Below are 21,222 nucleotides of genomic sequence, written 5' to 3'. Positions count from 1 at the left end.
CATAGGTTTACTTTTACTAATGAAAACACATGAAATGTCTGCATCATTGTATCTAATGAGCTGGGGTTTTTTTGTAGGTACTGAGGGTCAAACACTGACTGAGTCTGAATCAGTGATTAAAAGGCCTGGAGACTCCCACAGACTGACCTGTACATACTCAGGGTTCAGTAGCGATTACTGGAACGCTTGGATCAGACAGGCTGCTGGAAAAGGACTGGAATGGATATCTGCTATCAGTGATAGCAGTACCTACATCTACTACTCTCAGTCAGTCCAAGGCAGATTTACCATCTCCAGAGACAACAGCAGAAAGCAGGTGTATCTGCAGATGAACAGCTTGACGACTGAAGATTCAGCTGTTTATTATTGTGCTCGAGAGTCACAGTGACACAAGAGGAAGAAACGCTGTACAAAAACTCAGAAAACCAAAAATGAATAAATAAAAAAGCTAAATTTTATTTTCTGCAATTCACATTTACAAATTGTTAAACATACACACACTGAAAGGAACAATAAATGTTCCCTACCAGAACAGTGAACCCTAAATATTGTATTCATGTGTTTGTAAGTGTAAATGTTATCATTTGCTTTTTCTTTATGTTACATAACATAACAGCTTATGTTGTGTATTAAAGTGCATGCACCAGTGAATTGTTGCAACACGACTGCCATCTGTAGCTACAGTGGCTTGCAAAAGTATTCGCAGTTATTTATTTGTAAAAAATGTTTGGAATCATGTATGATTTTCATTCCACTTCTCACGTGTACACCACTTTGTATTGGTCTTTCACGTGGAATTCCAATAAAATTGATTCATGTTTGTCGCTGTAATGTGACAAAATATGGGAAAGTTCAAGGGGGCTGAATACTTTTGCAAGCCACTGTATTAGTGACAAGATAATTAACATCACCTTTAAATTGTATCATTGCTAATCTAGAAACAAAGCAGAGTGATGATTTATAAATCGTGATGATGCTGTCAGTTGTAACAGAAGTAGAGAAGCTCCCATCAGATCACCTTCAATAATCACATGTTGTGTGTAGCGCTGCTGCTGCCATACAACACTGAATCCTGTGAGTTTTATAATATATGGATATTATAGCAAAATAATATCCAAACTCACACTCTTGATATTACATTTATCCAAAACAAGTGTTGTAAAACCTAAATACTTTGTCTTTATTGTTTGAAACATTTATTAATGATAAATTGTCAATTTATTATTGTCAGATGTTAGGACATTTATATAATAACAGACACATTTATGGGGGAATTACTGACCTTGGTGAGTTAGCCAGAGCCAGGATATCAGGTATCAACACATACCATATGTGGGGCTGAACAAACACATACTAAATTGTCTTTAACTCCTTGCTTGGTTTTAATTTGTCAAACCAAGGCACAGATTGAGAACCCATCTCAGAGCAACAATCAGGATATTGATATTTGGTATGTCCATGATGCACACCAGTAAGTGAGTCTCTAACACTTTACTGCTCTGTTGCCCTTGAGGTAGCCAATGACTGAAGGTTTAAATGTGAGCAGAGCTCAATCAGCAGTCCTCCCTCACCAGTGAAGCAACAAATGAGACATAAGTCTTTTCTCTAAGACCTGCTGTTTGATGGAGCTGGGCACTTTATTTTTGGGTTACAGAGGTGGATGGAAAAGAACTAGAGTGGCTTGCTACCATTACTGACAGTACAGGTTGCATCTGCTACTCTGTAAGTCTAAAGCCAGCCGACACAAGAGGAAGAAATACTGTACAAAAATTTCAAGATCAAACAGTCACAGTCACATAACTTCAATCAACATCTCAAAACTATACTCGAGGAATATAATAAAACTCTTTTGTGAAGCACTGGTAATCTGCAATGTGCATTTGTTTGTGTGAACACAAAATATTCAGTTGGCGTATATGTGTGTGTAAATCTAAAAGTTTGTGCAGCAGCTGTATCTACAGGTGAACTGACTGAGGACCACAGTGATACAAGATGAGAAACTCTGTACAAAAACTCAGCACGTCAAGTTAAAATCTGAAATTCTCATTTACAGAGGATACCCAAGCCATAGAAATACAACCATTACTTTACCACCCAAACCAATAAAAGGTGGCGGTATAAAACATGAAAGGGGATTAAATATCCAATATTCAGTCATAATTCAGTACATTGAATTCAATCCTTTTTATTGGTATGGTGAATGTTATTGCCTCAGGTTTTTGTTTGAAAGACACTTAAAGGCAAAAAAAAAGAAAAAAAAGAAACAAGCCAAAACTATATTTTATATTCAGCCATTATCTGAATTTACAGATAATGTAACTATTAAATGAACATAAATCATTAACATATAAAGAAGTTCTGTGAGATGAACAATTTTTTATTTGGTATTTTTGAACATATATTTGCTTAGCTGATTTTCCATTCACACAAGTTCATCATGTTCTCTCTTGCTTAAAGGTTCTGGACCCTGAGAGAAGCTTTTAAGTGTATTCAGTCTAATAAACACTATAAAAACAACCGAATAATCAGCTTAATTGTAGAGAAAAAATCTTTTTCCACAGTATTGACCTCATCCAGCCAGAATCAGTGGTTGTACAGCCTGGACAGGCTTTGACGTCAACTGTCAGGTTCCTGGTTATTCATAGACTGAACAGAAAGAATGAAGAAAAATGAATGAACTTGATTTTGGTTCATTATGGAGGATGAGACTTTCACAAGGCTTTGAAGAAAAGTGCAACTACCACACATATACTTCAAATAGTACAATGACATTCACAGTGGTAAATCTGCAGCCTGAAGACACAGATGTTTATTTCTGTGTATGTGGCCCCTCAGTGTTACCAGACATCAATAAACCTACACAAATATGCAGTACACATGAGACTAAGCCACCAACAATTAACAAAAAAAAAACACGGACTAATGCATGAATTAAAATATTTTCATTCTGTTCATTAAAAAAACAAAAAACGTGTTGACATATTTTAGTTGTTAGATGTCTTAAAAGCAATTTTCATCTTTTTCATATGTTTTTGTTTTTGTTTTGTCTCATTTCACATGTCTGTGAAATGAGAAAATGTGTTTCAGTGGTTTTAAGCTAATTGTTATTAATGTATGTTGTACTTCTTGGATTACTTTTACTTTCTTGTCTTTTTTTGTTTTCTCTCAGGGTATTACTGATAAAATTCATGTTTTACATATTTTACAGATTTGTATCGTTATTAGTCAAGTTAAATAAACAGTATAATCAGAATTGAATGAATCAGTTTCTTTTCTTTTTCTTGCACACTGTACATAATGTTTTTCTCTCTCTCATGGGAGGAGTCAATGTAAAACTTGAGGTCTTGAGTGTACTTATCTGACTGCTGGGAACAGTGGACTCACAGTTTAACATGATGGACTGCAGGACAGGACTGCTGCTTCTAGTTGTCTTCTGGGCAGGTGATAAGTCCAACAGATCTTTTATTAACATAGTTTATCTTTAGCCTTTTTCAACATTTTTGATATGTTTCACAATTTTTTTTTTTGTTTTCCTTGACAGGTGTTGATGGTCAGACTTTAACAGAATCTGAACCAGCAGTTAAAAGACCTGGAGATTCCCACAGACTGACATGTACAGCTTCTGGATTCTCATTCAGCAGCTTTGAAATGCACTGGGTCAGACAGGCTCCTGGAAAAGGACTGGAGTGGGTTGCTTATATCAATAGTGGTGGTGGTAGCAAATACTACTCTCAGTCAGTACAAGGCCGGTTTACCATCTCCAGAGACAACAGCAGACAGCAGCTGTATCTGCAGATGAACAGTCTGAGGACTGAAGATTCTGCTGTTTATTACTGTGCTAGAGAAGCACAGTGACAGAAAAGAGAGAAATGCTGTACAAAAACCCATCACAACAAACTAAGTCAACATTTGCTTTTCGGTGACAGAAATTAAATTTAACTTATGAACAAACTCAAAGATAAAATCAATTTGCATTATTGGTGTTTAATAAATATTTGCATTTGTTTTTGTGAACATTATCACCTTTCTTGTTTGAAATGTGTTTTTAAGGAATGGAAAAACAAACAAACAAAACCCAAAATGCTATGTTTCTTTTTATGGTTGCAAAAGATTTTGTCTTTGCTAATAATATTCTAAGTCCAAGGAAAATCCATATTTCAGTTCCATTAAATTCAGTTCAATTTTATTTATATAGCCCCAAATCACAACAACAGGTACCTCAAGGCACTTTATATTGTAAGGTAAAGAATCTACAAAGGAGGAAGGCATGACAAAGGCACAGTATGAAAGAGAGCCAGAGATTAATAATAACTAATTATTAAATGCAGAGTGATGTTTAGACACATGTGTGCACATGAGTGCAAAGAGGTAATTGAAGCAGAAACACTCAGTGCATCATGGGAAGCCAGTTGCAGCATAACTAAGGGAGGATTCAGGGTCACCTGATCCAGCCTTAACTAAAAGCAGAGAGGGTGTCTGTCTCCTGAAACCAAATTCAAAGTTGGTTGCACAGAAGAGGGGCCTGCAAGGTGAATGCTATGCCTCCTATTCTACTTTTCAATAAACTATGAATCAAAAATAAACCAGCAGTCTGAGCATGAAGTCAGGAGAATCCCACACACTGACATGTACAACCTCTGGATTCACATTTAGCAGCTACTATATGGGCTGGGTCAGACAAGCTCCTGGAAAAGGGCTGGAGTGGGTTTCCACTATTGATAGTGGCAGTGGTAGCAGTAAATTCTACTCTCAGTCAGTTCAAGGCCGGTTTACCATCTCCAGAGACAACAACAGGCAGCAGCTGTATCTGCAGATGAACAGTCTGAAGACTGAAGATTCTGCTGTTTATTATTACGCTCGACACTCACATTGACTAAAGGTGGTACAGCAGCTTTACAAAAACCTTCACAATTTTCATAAATTATGGCAATCTTTACTTTGTCATCATGGACTTGGTCAAGGTGTTAGCTTTGGACAGGCTACAAACTATTCTATGAAGAATAAATCTGATATAAAAAAAAAAAGATAAAAAGATTTCTGTTTCTCTTCTTCTGATTAAACTCACTTTGTCTGTCTTGTTTAAATGCCCATATTCATGGACAAGCTCACGTCTAAAAACACAAGATGTTTAGACTTAAAGATAATTTCATTGATGGATCCAGATCAGGCAGATTTAAAGGATACCAGTCAAGTTTTGTTTATTGATGGCAAAATTTACCAAATAAAGATCACAGTCAGTGACTAGGACAATGTCATATTTACTGTGCGAAGAAATATTTATTGGGGCAATAACAGAAGGCTGTTGTGCCTGACCATTGTTGTGGGTTGTTGTGCTCATCCCTGACCCTGAGTTTCTGCACCAAGTGGAAGAGTTTAACTATTATCTATTCTCTGGGTCTTTTTCATGAGTGAGGGTGGCGGGAGATCGACAGACGAATTGGTGCTGTGGCTGTAGTGATGCAGACGCTGTACTAGTGCATCATGGTGAAGAGGGAGCTGAATGTAAAAGAAAAGCTCTCGATTTACTGGTCTTGACATGATCACCTATGGGGTTGGGAAGCTTTTCATGACTGAAAAGACCGAGGTCGCGAATACAAGTGGCAGAAATTAGCTTTCTGCTGAGGGTGGCTGGGACTGAGGGTAGATCTACTACTCCTCCACACTGAAAGGAGCCAGTTGAGGTGGTTCAGGCATTTGGCAAGGATGCCTCCTAGGTGCCTCCTGGGTGAAGTGTTCCAGGCATGTCCCACTGGGAGGAGGCCCCAGGGCAGACCCAGGACACGCTGGAGAGATTATATCTGGCCTGGGAATGCTGGGAAAGCTACTGTTGTAGCCACAGCTGCCCTGGGGCAGACTGACAGAAGCGAGGCTGCCATATCGCACCATCGGCCCCTCTGGCCATCACCAGTAGGCGGTAAGTGTCTTGCCCAAGGACACAACAACCAAGACAGACAGAGCTGGGGATCGAACTGGCATCCGGTTACAAGATGAGCATCCCAACCCCATGAACCACGGTCGCCCTTAAAGCAATTTAAATCAGAATTCTAAAAGCTGATCATCATAACATGGAGAGTTTAAAAATATGCCTGATGATTTAGAAATGCGTAGAAAAAAATATTTTTTTGTTTTAATTTTTCAATTTTAAGCTCAGAGACTCATTCTTTTCACTCTCAACTCAATGTAACATTCATTTAAAGATTCACCATGATCATCTACAAAGATTACAGTTTGATTTAGTGTGAGCTGATCCTCTTGACATGTTTTGATGGTCTGTGACAGAATCTGAATTAATGGTTAAAAAAAAAATATAACACAAAATGAACCTGTATATGCTCTTACTCTATCATCTCCAGAGATGACTCTGACAGGAGTTTGCCTGCTGGAGTAAAATCTATTTTTTGTAATATTAAGCTTGATAATTGAAACAGATGTTAAGTGGCATTTGATAGAAACTTCAATATTCTTCAGTGAATATTTAAAAGAATTTACATAAAATGTTTGCATATGATAGAAAAAATCATCTTTCAAGAAACTGGAAATTTCAAGAAACTGAGTTAAAAAACTCAGCCAATCAAAATTTGCATAAATTACTTGCAGTTCAGTGTCATTGACAGAATTTTGGAAACAGACCACTAGAAGAAAACAGACTTGAGATGAAGATTGAGTCTTTACCATTTACTATAATTAGGTGACAATAACATATGACATCTGTTGTGGTTTGATTAACACAGTCTGCAGACACAGTCAGCGCTGGTACGCAGTCTCTAAGGCTACGTCTACACTAATCCGGATAAATTCGAAAACGGCGTTTTCGTCTAAAAACACTCCGCGTCCACACTATCGTTTTCAATCGTTTCTGAACAGCTGTTCCTCCACACTGAAATGACTGAAAAAGTTGGTGTCGTAAACCACCAACTGTCTGCCATCAAAGATGGTCATTCACAGTGGACATAGATCACTTCTTTCACTCCTCTTTCAAACCATCTGTCTTCTATGTCCAAAACAGAGAACAGAGAAGACAGATGATAATCACATGATGGGGTGATTATCAAAAATTCCAAAGCAGGTGTATCTGCAGATGAATAGCTTGACAACTTCTGATTCTGCTGTTTATCACTGCGCCTGTGACCCAAAGTGACACAAGAGGAAAAAACTCTTTACAAAATTTGATTCAGAGAAATTAATTGCTATTGAACATCAGCAACACTATGGAAGAAACAATAAATGTGCAAGGATCTGCAACACATTTAACAGAATTCATTAAGCTCAGACTAATTGGAATTATTGTTCATACATAATTTGCTCTTTGTTACACCATAGTATGCACTATAAATTGTGCAGATACAGTTAAGTCCTTAAATATTTGGATTAACTTTTGGTTCCAAATACTTATGGACTTATCTGTACCTGCACAATACAGACACTAATTATTACTGTTTGTCTGTAGGTACTGAGGGTCAAACACTGACTGAGTCTGTACTAGTGATCAAAATGCCGGGAGAATCTCACAGACTGACCTGTACATACTCAGGGTTCAGTGGTGATTATAATAATGCTTGGATCAGACAGGCTACTGGAATGGACTGTTAAAGTTGTTACTGTAGGAAACAAAATTTTATCACAGTTTTTATACACTTTGCTATTAGTATTTATTTAGAAGATTTTTTACATATTTCTGTGATACATTGAAGATTCAACACTCTCATTTTTTGGTTAAACAAAGGTATTGGGGGGAGATGCACTGTACAGGTGGCAAAATGAATAAAACCAGCACCTGTTTATTTATAAGTTTAGTATCAATAAGCAGAAATGGAAAAGTGTATTCCTCTTTGAGGAGGAGGAGCTGATGCAAACTGATCTACCATATTTGAATATTTTTGTAGACTATAACACAGAGACTATATGACTGACATACACCACTATAGGTTTGTCATAGAAATGGCTTTGATCATGGGTCGACATGAGTTCATGGCTGTTGTTCTCATCCTGTCAATTAACTGGGCTGGTAAGGATATGACAGTGCTTTTAGAAATATTTTTAATACAAAGTAAAATGACATGTTTTAAATACAGAAGCTAATAATGTGATTGTCTGTAGGTACTGAGGGTCAAACACTGACTGAATCTGGACCAGTAGTCAAAAGGCCAGGAGACTCCCACAGACTGACCTGTACATACTCAGGGTTCAGTAGTGATATTTATGCAGTTTGGGTCAGACAGGCTGCTGGAAAAGGACTGGAGTGGATTGCTAGAATCAGTGATAATAGCAACTATATCTACTACTCTCAGTCAGTCAGAGGCCGGTTTACCATCTCCAGAGACAACAGCAGAAAGCAGGTGTATCTGCAGATGAACAGCTTGACGACGGAGGATTCAGCTGTTTATTATTGTGCTCGAGAGCCACAGTGACACAAGAGGAAGAAACTGTGTACAAAAACTCAGCCCAAGTTAAAATGTGAAATTCACATTCACAGAAAGGAGCTGTAATTTAACATGATTAGTAAATTCATAGAAACAAAAAAATGTGTATGAATGATGGACACACTTATTCTCTCCTTGCTGCTCTCTTTATGCCCTGTGAGCGATTTTGTAGCTGTTTATAGTGATGCCAGTGGAAGTGTGAGGACATATAGAGGTCACCAAAGGTAACAGACCCAGTATGATCTATCACACTCATGGCCAGAGGAGTCTGTATTTTCCAAACTGTGAACTCTGTATATCTCTCCCCTTGACATCACATTTTAACACAATGGGAACTCCTTCAGTGTCTTTTTTCAACATTGCATGTAGTCCAATAAAAATGTGCATCTTAACCCAAACCAAGATCTATTCCAAACATAACCATCATCACCTGTCAGAGAGTGGTTTCCAAAAACTTACCAGCAGGAATCAATACAGTCAGTTCAGCCCTTTTTATTGTTATAGTGAATTTTGCCTCACAGTACCTTTGTTGGTTGGTTGAACATAAAAACATAAAATCAGAAACAGGTTTGATTTATCAGGAATCATAACTGCTCAGTGAACACAAAATAACAAATATTCAACATACAAAGAAGTTTTTAAAGCTGTGATTTAAGCTCCACCTTCTCTTTCTAATCAGCTGAGTGACTTTGATAATGTATATAACAGTATGGACTAGAAAGAGTGCACAGGAGACTCTCATAAATACACTTTGAACATGAAATGCAGCCACCAACACGTTTCATAACAGGGGCTGATCCATGAATTTAAATGTCTTTACCCTCAAATTATAAAGTAAATAAATAAATAAATGATTCAAATAATATGTTTGTTCATTGTTTTACATGCCTGTGTTTAATCTATTTCAATAAACACATAATATAATGAATCAATAACTTTTCACACACACACACACTCATCCTGCACATAGTTTTTTCTCTTAATCTCATGGGAGAAATTCAATGTAAAACTTGTGGTCTTGACTCTATTTATCTAACTTCTGGGGGGAGTGTGCACACAGAGTAACATGATGAACAGCAGGACAGGACTACTGCTTTTAACTGTCTTCTGGGCAGGTAAAGAGTCTAAATTGTCTTGTTTTAATATAGTTTATCTTTAACCTTTTTCAGCATTTCTGATATATTTCACAAAATCTGTTTTTGTGTCCTTGACAGGTGTTGATGGTCAGACTCTGACAGAATCTGAACCAGCCATTAAAAGTCCTGGAGAATCCCACACACTGACATGTACAGCCTCTGGATTCACATTCAGAGACTACTATATGGCTTGGGTCAGACAGGCTCCTGGAAAAGGACTGGAGTGGGTTGCTTATATCAGTAGTGGCAGTGGTAGCACCAAATTCTACTCTCAGTCAGTACAAGGCCGGTTCACCATCTCCAGAGACAACAGCAGACAGCAGCTGTATCTGCAGATGAACAGTCTGAGGACTGAAGATTCTGCTGTTTATTATTGTGCTCGAGACTCACAGTGATGCAAAAGGGAGAAATGCTGTACAAAAACCCAGCGCATTAAACTAAGTCAAAATTAGATTATCAGTGACACAAATTAAATTTAACTGATGACACTGTAAACGCTGTTATGGCAATTACACCGACCATGTATTTTTTCACAGGTGCAGAGTTTGAAGAGGTGAGGCAGCCAGCCTCTCTGACTGTGCAGACAGGTCAGCCTCTGAGCAGTCGATATCAAACATGTTTTCTATGATGATTAGTAAGAGAAAAAATATTCTGGGATCGTAAATCATTAATTCCACTCGAGTAATTCTCTCATTACTTGCAAATGCTATTTTTGTTTCCACATGGTTCTATACATATGATAATGCATGCAATACCATAACCAATCTTCTAGCAGTGAAAGAGCCAGAGGCACCTTGTATAACATGCTGATATAATAGCACAGGGCTATTGTTTCATGTTATAATCACATTTATTTTTAATTTCGTACAAAATGCTGTAACAGAAATGAGCACTCTTCTCTGATACAAATGTTCAGTCTGTGGAGTGGAGTGCTGAGTGGTCCTGTGTATTGTGTGGAGAGCAAGAGGGCACATATTCAGCCTCAGAGTGATGAACATAGTCATGTTTCTGCTGCCACTCTCTATTCTAAAAAAACCCCTGTGGTAATAACGTAATTTTAAAGACCTCAAACTATTAATATGTCACATGATAAATATGGTGATCTGTACTGGAGGTCAAATTCAAAATCAATCTGAATGTAATACCTGAAGATGTTCTATGTTTTGTTTTGTAAGTCACAATAACAGAAACCATCAGAGCTGAATTGTACAAAAAAGCATCAGCAACTAACCACCACACATGCCAAGAGAAACTTGTACCACATTTTTATATTAAATATCGCACAGTTTGTCGAAAGTTTTGTCATGTTTGAAATTTTCTGTCACATTAATCACAGCTGAAAATAGACTACTATATTAACATGGCGTTATTTTTGTGCCAGTATTCTGAGCACACGTAAAAAGATTTTGAGCACACGTTAAAAAATGTTTTGCATTTTGAGGAGAAAATTATTTTGAGCGAAGAAAAGCTAAATTTGAGCGAACAAGATTCATTGCTGCGTGCATAAAATGTATTCCAGTGTTTGCTATTATCCATATACACACTAAAAGCCCCTCTCACTCAGTTTATGCATTTGCTCTTTTTCAGATCTCTGTGGACCTGCTCACAGTGTGTTGCTCCCGCTCTCAACATCTCTGCTCCCTGTGTGCTCAACTCTTTCTGTACACCGTTATATTTGTGCCACAAAACCAACCAATCACAGACTTGGATGCAAAAATTCAGATTGGCTGTTTTGGTCTCCAATCAGCTTGCTAGCTACTGTAGCTAAACCAAGCATAATATCCCAGAATGCATTTCGTCCAGAACTCAACCGCAGCAATGGAAGAGGAAAGCGGCTAAAAAGTCTGAAATATTACTCTTTCTGGGTCACAAAATAAACTTTTAAGTTATTTTCAGGCGAGAATGTAGCTGTGTAAACTTCAAATATCTGCTCGATTTATCAAGACATCACATATTTGGAAAAGTGCTCTGACGTTTTTGGAGATGCCTGTTACCCACCAGCTGGTCAAGGCTCACTAGAGCTGGCGAGAGCAACGGACTCCTGGCACATCGTTTTCAAACCGCCCGCGGTCTTTCGGTACTCAGGTTAAACATTATATATAAGTCACTTAGATAACTTCTAAATGTTAATGTTTGGTTTATTTCAGTGTTTGATTTGTTCCTGAGTAAATCAGTTTGGCTGAGATTAAAGTTAAGCTTCATAACTGGACCGTTTTATTTAATACTTAAGTCTTTACTTGGAAAGCTGTCAGTATATTTTGAATTTCACCCGTCATATCCTCCGATGTAAAATGTTCTGTTCTTATTTAAACAGCTGACTCAGAATTAAATCTAAGATTAAAAACATTTAAATTCAGGAGGAAACATTTAAAAAAAAACAGCATGTTAATATGTAGAGATCCTGCAGGCTGCTCCAAAAATGATCAGATTATATGTTAAATATTTGTTCAATTCTCTTCCAAAACCCAGCTGTCTATTGTAAGTTTTGAGTGTCTACTAAAGTAAAAATAAAAGCATTCAAACATCTCACCTGTTTGTTATTATTCGGACATACATGTATACTATTTTTATTAATAGAGAGATTAAGCTTGTGTTTCTGTCATGTAGTGATTGTGCTTAACTGTATGAAGCTTATTAGACATTATGAAACAGATGATACGTAAAAGTGAATTTTGTCAAAGTGCTTTAGATACTTTTTGAAATTATCTTTAAAAAAACCCATCTACATCATGTGTAATTTCCATTGCAAATATTAATCACACTTAAATTAAGAGGGAATGGCAGTAAAAACTCCAGAATGGAGATGTCATTCTTGCGTTCTCGGGAAGTCCGGACTCCCATGTGAACTTACAAAGTCCGGATTAGCGAGAACGCAAGTACGGACTCGCTTGCTTGAGAATTTAGAAACAGACCCATTTTCGGTTAGTATGGTTAATTATTTTATTTTAAAATGTAAAATGTAATTTTTTAAGACCATTGTTGGTTTTAATCTAGTTTAAACCAAACCACTCCACTGGATTTAGCTACATTTTGGACAGTGCTACCAGAATGCAGAAGCTAGTGAGCTGATTGGAGACCAAAACAGCTAATCAGAATTTTTGCATCCAAGTCTGTGATTGGTTGGTTTTGTGGCGCAACTATAATGGTGTACAGAAAGAGTTGAGCACGCAGGGAGCAGATATGTTGAGAGCGGGAGCAACACACTGTGAGCAGGCCCACAGAGATCTGAAAAAGAGCAAATGCAAAAACTGAGTGAGAGGGGCTGTTTTTGTGTGTGTATATAGATAATAACAAACACTGAAATACATTTTATGCACGCAGCAATGAATCTTGTTGGCTCAAATGAAGCTTTTCTTTGCTCAAAATAATTTTCTCCTCAAAATGAAACACCTGTACTTGCAAAACATTTTTTTACATGTGCTCAAAATCTTTTTACGTGTGCTCAGAATACTGGCAAAAAAATAACGCCATATATAAAACGAAATGAGGCAACACTGTGCAAATTCATGCATATTTAAATGCAGTTCTCCCCTCCCTGTCAGGAGGAGTCATGCAAAACCTAGATGTTTCCCCCTTCTACTTATCTGACCACCAAAGAACAGTGGACACAGATCTACATGATGGAGTATTTGAAAGGACTACTAATTTTATTTATCTGCTGGGCAGGTGAAAATATTCTAACATAACACATGCTGGTCTTTTTTTCCCACGAGCCTATTTATGTTATTTATGTTCTTTTTAAAAAAAAATTCTCTTGACAGGTGTTGATGGTCAGACTCTGACAGAATCTGAACCTGTGGTTAAAAGGCCTGGAGAATCCCACAGACTGACCTGTACAGCCTCTGGATTCTCATTCAGTGGCTACTGGATGGGCTGGGTCAGACAGGCTCCTGGAAAAGGACTGGAGTGGGTTGCTACTCTTGATAGTGGCAGTGGTAGCAGCAAATACTACTCTCAATCAGTTCAAGGCCGGTTTACCATCTCCAGAGACAACAGCAGACAGCAGCTGTATCTGCAGATGAACAGCCTGAGGACTGAAGATTCTGCTGTTTATTATTGTGCTCGATACACACAGTGACTGAAGGTGGTTCAGCAGCTGTACAAAAACCTAAAGTACCTTCACAATTGTAATTAAGCAGGAATATTCAACTAAAAGCTAAAGAGGTCCAGTGAGACATTTTGTTGATACAAAGGTTCCTGATGATCATAATTATTTATTGTCTAATTATTTAGTGTGATATGTAAATAAAACACCTGAGTGTCAAATGAAATTAAATCAGTACAATTCAAAAAAAACTTCTGACAAGAAATTTGACAAATAATTCAAAACCTCAAGCACCATAGAACTGAACATATATGTATGACTGCTGAAAATTCCCACCATTGAAAGGTGAAAATTGTGCATGTTCAAATGAAGTGCTTAACTTCAGGGAAGCTTCATCCACTGAAGAAGCTTCATGGATGAGAGGTGAAACATCTTCAAGAAACTTAAAGAAGTCCAGACGCTTTTCTTTCCGAGCTTTTTAGACTACGAAGACCTGGATGACTGAGAACCTTCACAGACATGTTACATATTGATATTTCTTAACCAGGCAACAGTGTACATGTGACTTTCATAAAGCAGGGTGCAGTTTTCCCCTTTCTTCCTGTGAGATTCATGCAAAACTTGTTTTAGCTATTTTCCCTTCTTTTTAATTGTTCCTTTTTCTAGGGTGGAATGACCGTACACTATACATCTTTAAAGACGTAAAAAAAAAAAAAAAGGAATTATGTAAATAAATTTGAATTTATTTTGGATCTTGAAACACATACAGGAATGAACGCCATGTAAAAACTCCATACAAATTTCAATAAAAAATTCTACCATCAAGGTGAAGAAAGGTTTTCTCACTGATTAAACTAAACCTCACAGAGAGCCTTAATTTAATGATAAAGATAAAATTGGATTACTGCCTTTAAATACCTAATCTACTTAATAATGTATTTATATATTTACTGGTTATTGTATTTTATCATGAGCATCACAGCAAATGATATTCATTTGTATATTTACATAACACAATAAAGCCGTATTAGGTTTTGCTTCCTGTGAGGAGGAGTTAAGACTAAACCCAAATGTCTTTCACCTCTATATATCTAAGTATAGAAAGTTTGACAGAGAGCAGCTGGCACACAGTTTACCAGTATGGGCTACAAGACAGGACTACTGATTTTGATGATCTGCTTTGCAGGTGAAATAGATTCTGTTATCATGCTGATTATAGATCTGAAACCAGCACATTTAATCAGGTTTTTTAAAATTCTCTTTATAGGTGTTGATGGTCAAACCCTGACTGAGTCTGAACCAGCAGTTAAAAGGCCTGGAGAATCCCACAGACTGACCTGTACGACCTCTGGATTCACATTCAGCAGCTACGCTATGGACTGGGTCAGACAGGCTCCTGGAAAAGGACTGGAGTGGATCGCTTTTATACAAACAAGGAGTACTTCTAGGTATTACTCCCAGTCAGTCCAGGGTAGATTCACCATCTCCAGAGATGACTCCAGCAGTAAAGTCTATCTACAGATGAACAATCTGAAGACTGAGGACACAGCAGTTTATTACTGTGCCCGACACAACACAGTGAGAGAAAATAATAAGAGAGTCATACAAAAACTTCCTCTTTTACAGCAACGGGGAACAGAAGAGAAAAGATTACTTAAGTTTTGGAAATAATGTTGTTTATTATGAAATTATCTTTGTACTTGTGTATTCTGTTGTTTAAAATATCTACATATTGCAAATATTATAATGTCTCAAAATGATTAATTTAAAAAAAATCGGTATAATTCATTGCCTATCATCAAGAGATCGTTCTTTATTAAAGTAAGAAGATCAATCAGTACATTTTGTTTTTTAAACACTTTTAACTCTTTAATGCTATGAGTGCTGCTGACTCAGCTATAAAAACTTTATCACTGACATCATGCCAACACATCAGTTTGAACATAAACCATGTTTCCTGTACCTCTGTTACTGTTTTGGGGGGTCTGGTGTGAGTCTGTCTGGACTTGTCATAGCCACAGTTGTTCTTTTTCAGTAAATTTTGATATCTTGCAACAAACAGTTTTCTTGTTTTTAACGATGTGAAGTGTGAACAGCTGACACAGTCATCCTCTGTCTCTGTGTATCTGACCATCACCTGTCAGGTTTCTTATTCTGTTAGTAACTATCACACAGCCTGGATCAGACAGCCTGCAGGGAAAGGACTGGAGTTTATTCAAAGTGCACGTTTTGGATCCATGACATACTACAAAGAATAATTAAAGAACAAGTTCAATATGGACTTACAGTCTTCCAGCAACCAGTGACTCTAAATGGACAGAATATGCTGCCTGAGCATGCTGCTGTGTATTATTGTGCCAGACACTCACAGTAACACAAATCATCAGCAGGTCTGAACAAAACCCCTCAAAGTCTGAACACTTGTAACATGAAACCACCAGAGGAGGCGCCCGAAGACCACTAATGATTTCAGGACCAGACCAAGTCTCTTTAATTACTGTATAAAGCATTCTTGATGTGGAATCATATAAAACAGATAAATGATTATATTCACAATATAAGACATACATGTGTTTGTAACTTGTTCATTTATTGACAGTCTGTGAGCTGTTAGTGTCCACGGATTGTTTTGTTTTTATAATAATTTATATTATTTTGGCATATTGAGCAAAACATATGTGACAGAAATATATCAGCATTTAGAACAAAATGATTTGAAAATACTGGCAACATAGTGTTTAGTTTGCCTTTAATCACCCTAACAAGATTAATAGAACATGCACAAAATTTTGTTTTTTTTGTTTTTTTTTTAATTCTGAGGGTTCATCTTTTTGTCTGCATTAAAGTCTTTTATTTAAACTTTTAAATCTACAGTAATTGATATTTTACTAAATAGATTTATCATCATTATCCTCCTTATTATTCTTAACAAAATTCATTGTAATATATTAATAAAAGCAAAATGTATTTTGGGACTATGGGATTTCCAGCCATACTTAAGGTCTGCAGAATAAACAAATCAACTTAACTTAGCAAGCGGATCATGCGCTGGATTAATTCTATGCAAACTCTGTGGCCTTTCCTGTAACACAGCTATAAAAATTTGACAGCAAACTGTCAGTTTGGTTCACAGCAGATCAGTTACAACATAAAACATGTTTTCTGTGGCTCTCCTGCTGCTTTTCAGTGGTTAATTATTTTGTGGTACAACTTAAAAATTTCTTACAAAACATGTTTATTTTTCTTTTAACAGGGGTGCAATGTGAGCAGCTGACACAACCAGCTTATGTGACTAAGCAGCCAGGCCAGCGTCTGTCCATCACCTGTCAGGTCTCTTATTCTGTGGGCAGCTACTTCACAGCTTGGATCAGACAGCCTGCAGGGAAAGGACTGGAGTGGATTGGTAGCAAATTTACTGGAGCTTCATACTACAAAGATTCACTGAAGAGCAAGTTCAGTATAGACTTAGACTCTTCCAGCAACACAGTTACTCTAAATGGACAGAATATGCAGCCTGAAGACACTGCTGTGTATTACTGTGCCAGAGACCCACAGTAACACAAACCATCAGCAGACCTGAACAAAAACCCCACAATGCCTGAGCAGTTGGTTTGAGAGACAGTATACAAAAACATGTTTCTTTAATTGAACTATTTACATCATCCATCCATCTCTACTTTTCTTCCCTCCTAAAGATGACAGTAAAATGTATAAAATGAGATGAAAGGAAAGAATGAAACTTGTGTAAATATGTAACTGTTTCTGAGTGCAATTTCTAGTCAACATTTTAGAGCAGTACATTTTATAAAATGTTGACTACAAATTGAAGTGTTAATCTTATCGTAATAAATACTGTGTATAAATGATAGTATTAATACATTTTAATAAATATTCAGTTTATCAGCAGAGACAGCTGTTCACACTGTGATTCTGTGACTCTGCAGCCAGGTCAACTCTGTCAATCACCTGTCAGGTTTCTTACTCTCTTAGCAGTTATTGGACAGCTTGTGTCAGAAAGCCTGCAGGGAAAGTGTTAGCATTGATTGAAATAAGATAAACCCAAGATTCAAACTACAGTAAGAGTCACTAAAGAATAAATTAATGTTAACTTGGAGACTTCCAGCAACAGAGGGCAATAGGCCATGAGAGCCATACACACAGATCTGTGTATCATAGTTGGTTTGTTAAAAATATCAAATTATGAATCAGACAGCCTGTTGGCTGATTGGCTGCTCAAACTGAAAGAAACTGAAATACTTTCCTGCCTCACAGCGAGGGCAAATCATAATGAGAATCCATGTAATCCATACTGTTTGTCACATAGACTGGATTTTGTGAAATTTTGTCACAAAATCTGTCCCAGATTTTTTTTTATGGGACAGTAGTGACAGGTTTGCAGAGAACAAGCAAGCAGTTTAACAGTGAAATAACATGGGAGTGATCATATATGGTGTGCAAAAAAACTCAAAGTCATTTAGAAATCAGAGTGTGCCTTGAAACAGGCAGAGTGGAAATAGCATGGCAAAATGGTGGAGTGCTTTGGACTGTTGCCTTATAATGTGTATCCACTAATGATGATGTAACATCCCTAAACAATTACGTTTTGTTGAAACACAAAGTTAAGAATCATCATCCAATAGTCAATCCTGGCTTTAAGAGGAGGAGTCTATGCAAAACTGATATCTTTAGTCGGTTTATATATTCTGCAGTCAGGATCTAAAAAAACTCTGACACAAAGCAAACTTTAACTTTTAACAATGACCACCTTTGTTTGTTTGGCTATTTTCTTCATTCTGTTTTTTAGATTGACTGGTAAGTACTTCAAATTATTTAAAAAAAAAAGTGACTTAAAAAGTGACTGCATTAATGGACTGTTAACATTTCTATAGGTACTGAAGGTCAAACACTGACTGAGTCTGAACCAGTGATTAAAAGGGCTGGGGACTCCCACAGACTGACCTGTACATACTCAGATTTCAATGTTCATGAAGACAATGTTTGGATCAGACAGGCTCCTGGAAATGGACTGGAGTGGATTGCTTACATCAGTGGTGGTGGCAGCTATATCCACTATTCTCAGTCATTCAGAGGCCGCTTTACCATCTCCAGAGACAACAGCAGACAGCAGGTGTATCTGCAGATGAACAGTTTGAATAATGAAGACTCTGCTGTGTATTATTGTGCTCGACACTCACAGTGACACAGGAGGGAAAAAACACTGTACAAAAACCCCTAACACCCATGTCAAGTGGAGTCATTGCTTATAGCCTCTTCCTATTCATGACTCAAAGCAAACTTCCCAACAGTCTGTTATGAAGCCTTGATATCACGCTGTCAGTTGCATCAGAACAGAAGCTTCCATGAGAAAACAAAATGCAGCATTGCATTAAAAAATATATATATATAAATAAGAACATACTGAAGTTTCAAATACACTGTGTTTATGTTTACTTTTGTGTTTACTTTGGTTTAAAGGTAATCATAATTCTAGGAAACAAGCACTTCCAGTAAACCCACATCATAATGAAAGGAGGATCAGCAATTTAAACATATGGTAAACACACTGGAGAACTTTAGAAAGTATCCTACAGCAATTCACAGTTTTTTACTAATCATACACAAGTCAAGTAGTGGACAACAGAAGATGTTTTTTGGGTACTGTAGGTGCTCCCTCATTTCCCAAGTTGTCACCACAGTGGATGATGGGGGAGGAGTCAATGCAAAAATGACATCTTTAAAATCATTACTGTATATGTTGCAGAGCAAAGACGAGGGACTCAATCTGATAGACAAACTGTAAAGTGGAAGTTAACTGACTTTTACAATGATCAAATCTGTTTATTTAATTGTTTCTCTCATTGTGTTTTCTACTTTGTCTGGTAAGGATATAAAAATCTGTTGGATAAGAAGACATATGTATACAAATGATTGTGCTAATGAGCTGTTAATATTTCTGCAGGTACTGAGGGTCAAACACTGACTGAGTCTGAACCAGTGGTTAAAAGACCTGGAGACTCCCACAGACTGACCTGTACATACTCAGGGTTCAATTATAATATTGATGGTGTTTGGGTCAGACAGGCTGCTGGAAAAGGACTGGAATGGATCGCTTATATCAGCAGGAGCAGTGCCATCTTCTACTCTCAGTCATTCAGAGGCCGCTTTTCCATCTCCAGAGACAACAGCAGAAAGCAGGTGTATCTGCAGATGAACAGCTTGACAACTGAGGATTCTGCTGTTTATTACTGTGCAGAACAGCCACAGTGACACGAGAGGGAGAAACACTGTACAATAACTTAACTTGCCAGGTGAACTTTTGCATCTTTTCTGTGATTTCACATGTTCACTTTTTTATTCAACTGCAAATTTTCTTGACTCTTAACACCACACCGAGTATTAAAACAATTAGGTAATAAATAAAAAGAAACTAAAAAAGCTTAGCAGTTACTTTTCATATCAGTCTTCAGAAAGCTTCTTATTGATTTCAAATAGAAAAATAGAAAAAGTGCTCCCGTATGAAGGCGTAGTGGTCAGCTCTGTTGTCTCATAGCAAGAAAGTCCTAATTTCAAATCCATCATCTGGCTTGCACGTTCTCTCCTTATCCACGTGGGTACTTCAGCTTCCTCCCGCAGGACTCACTTCAAGTCATCTTTGACATCAGCCATGTTCTCTGTATGAGCTGCATATGAATAAATACAGAAAAAATGCTAAATATTGAGATGAATGATGGGTATCCCACATTGATGCAAACCACACACTAACCTGCACAAATACCCAGCAATCATAAAAATGAATCATGGCTCTTCATTCTTAAATTCTCTTGAACATGATAATATTATTACTATTATTATGTTATTACTTTTTTCCAATCTCTGAATGTTTTTGTTGTTGATATATATATATATACAAACACCCAGCGCGCCCCTGCGGGCGGTTTATCCTTCAAGCTCGGGTCCTCTACCAGAGGCCTGGGAGCTTGAGGGTCCCTCTTGCAGTATCTTAGCTGTTCCCAGGACTGCGCTCTTCTGGACAGAGATCTCCGATGTTGTTCCCGGGATCTGCTGGAGCCACTCGCCTAGCTTGGGAGTCACCGCACCTAGTGCTCCGATTACCACGGGGACCACCGTCACCTTCACCCTCCACATCCTCTCGAGCTCTTCTCTGAGCCCTTGGTATTTCTCCAGCTGCTATATATATATATATATATATATATATATATATATATATATATATATATATAGTCTTAGTGTGAGTCAAACATACTGTTGCTCTTAATCCTACCATCAGATGGCACTGGCCCTTTCAGGATGCCCCTCTGGGCACTGATAGCTGTATAAAATCCTGCTTTCTCTTGAGGCAGTGCAGTTAAAATTTATGTCTTAAACTAAAAAATATTCCTTTATGTATAAAGGCAGTCTCCTGCACTTTCAGCACTCCACCTGGATGTTTTTACCCTTCTTATTGTTTAAAAGGGAACCATACTTCATGATGGGGGAACAATATTGGAATTAAGAATCTCACAGACATCATAAACATTCACAAGATTTCAGAACTCAAAAAGCCTGCTTATAATATGTCCCTTTAAATAAACTCACACTGGCAATATTCTGCAAAGCACTG

General features: G+C 37.3%; 3 gene segments (V, D, J or C); all 3 read left to right on the top strand.

Moving 5' to 3' along the window:
- Positions 1 to 3,392: 3,392 nt before the first annotated feature.
- Positions 3,393 to 3,855, top strand: LOC120439861. The segment is given in 2 exon segments: positions 3,393 to 3,441; positions 3,542 to 3,855. Coding segments are annotated over 2 exon segments (363 nt in total).
- Positions 3,856 to 9,486: 5,631 nt separating this feature from the next.
- On the top strand, positions 9,487 to 9,951 carry LOC116329295. The segment is given in 2 exon segments: positions 9,487 to 9,535; positions 9,635 to 9,951. Coding segments are annotated over 2 exon segments (366 nt in total).
- Positions 9,952 to 14,641: 4,690 nt separating this feature from the next.
- On the top strand, positions 14,642 to 17,159 carry LOC120439860. The segment is given in 3 exon segments: positions 14,642 to 14,787; positions 14,869 to 15,179; positions 16,872 to 17,159. Coding segments are annotated over 3 exon segments (645 nt in total).
- Positions 17,160 to 21,222: the final 4,063 nt, after the last annotated feature.

Source organism: Oreochromis aureus, linkage group 4 (assembly GCF_013358895.1).
Source record: "Oreochromis aureus strain Israel breed Guangdong linkage group 4, ZZ_aureus, whole genome shotgun sequence".
NCBI classification, from domain to species: domain Eukaryota; kingdom Metazoa; phylum Chordata; class Actinopteri; order Cichliformes; family Cichlidae; genus Oreochromis; species Oreochromis aureus.
Note: the sequence above shows the minus strand (reverse complement) of the source record. Positions and strands in the feature narration are given on the sequence as shown.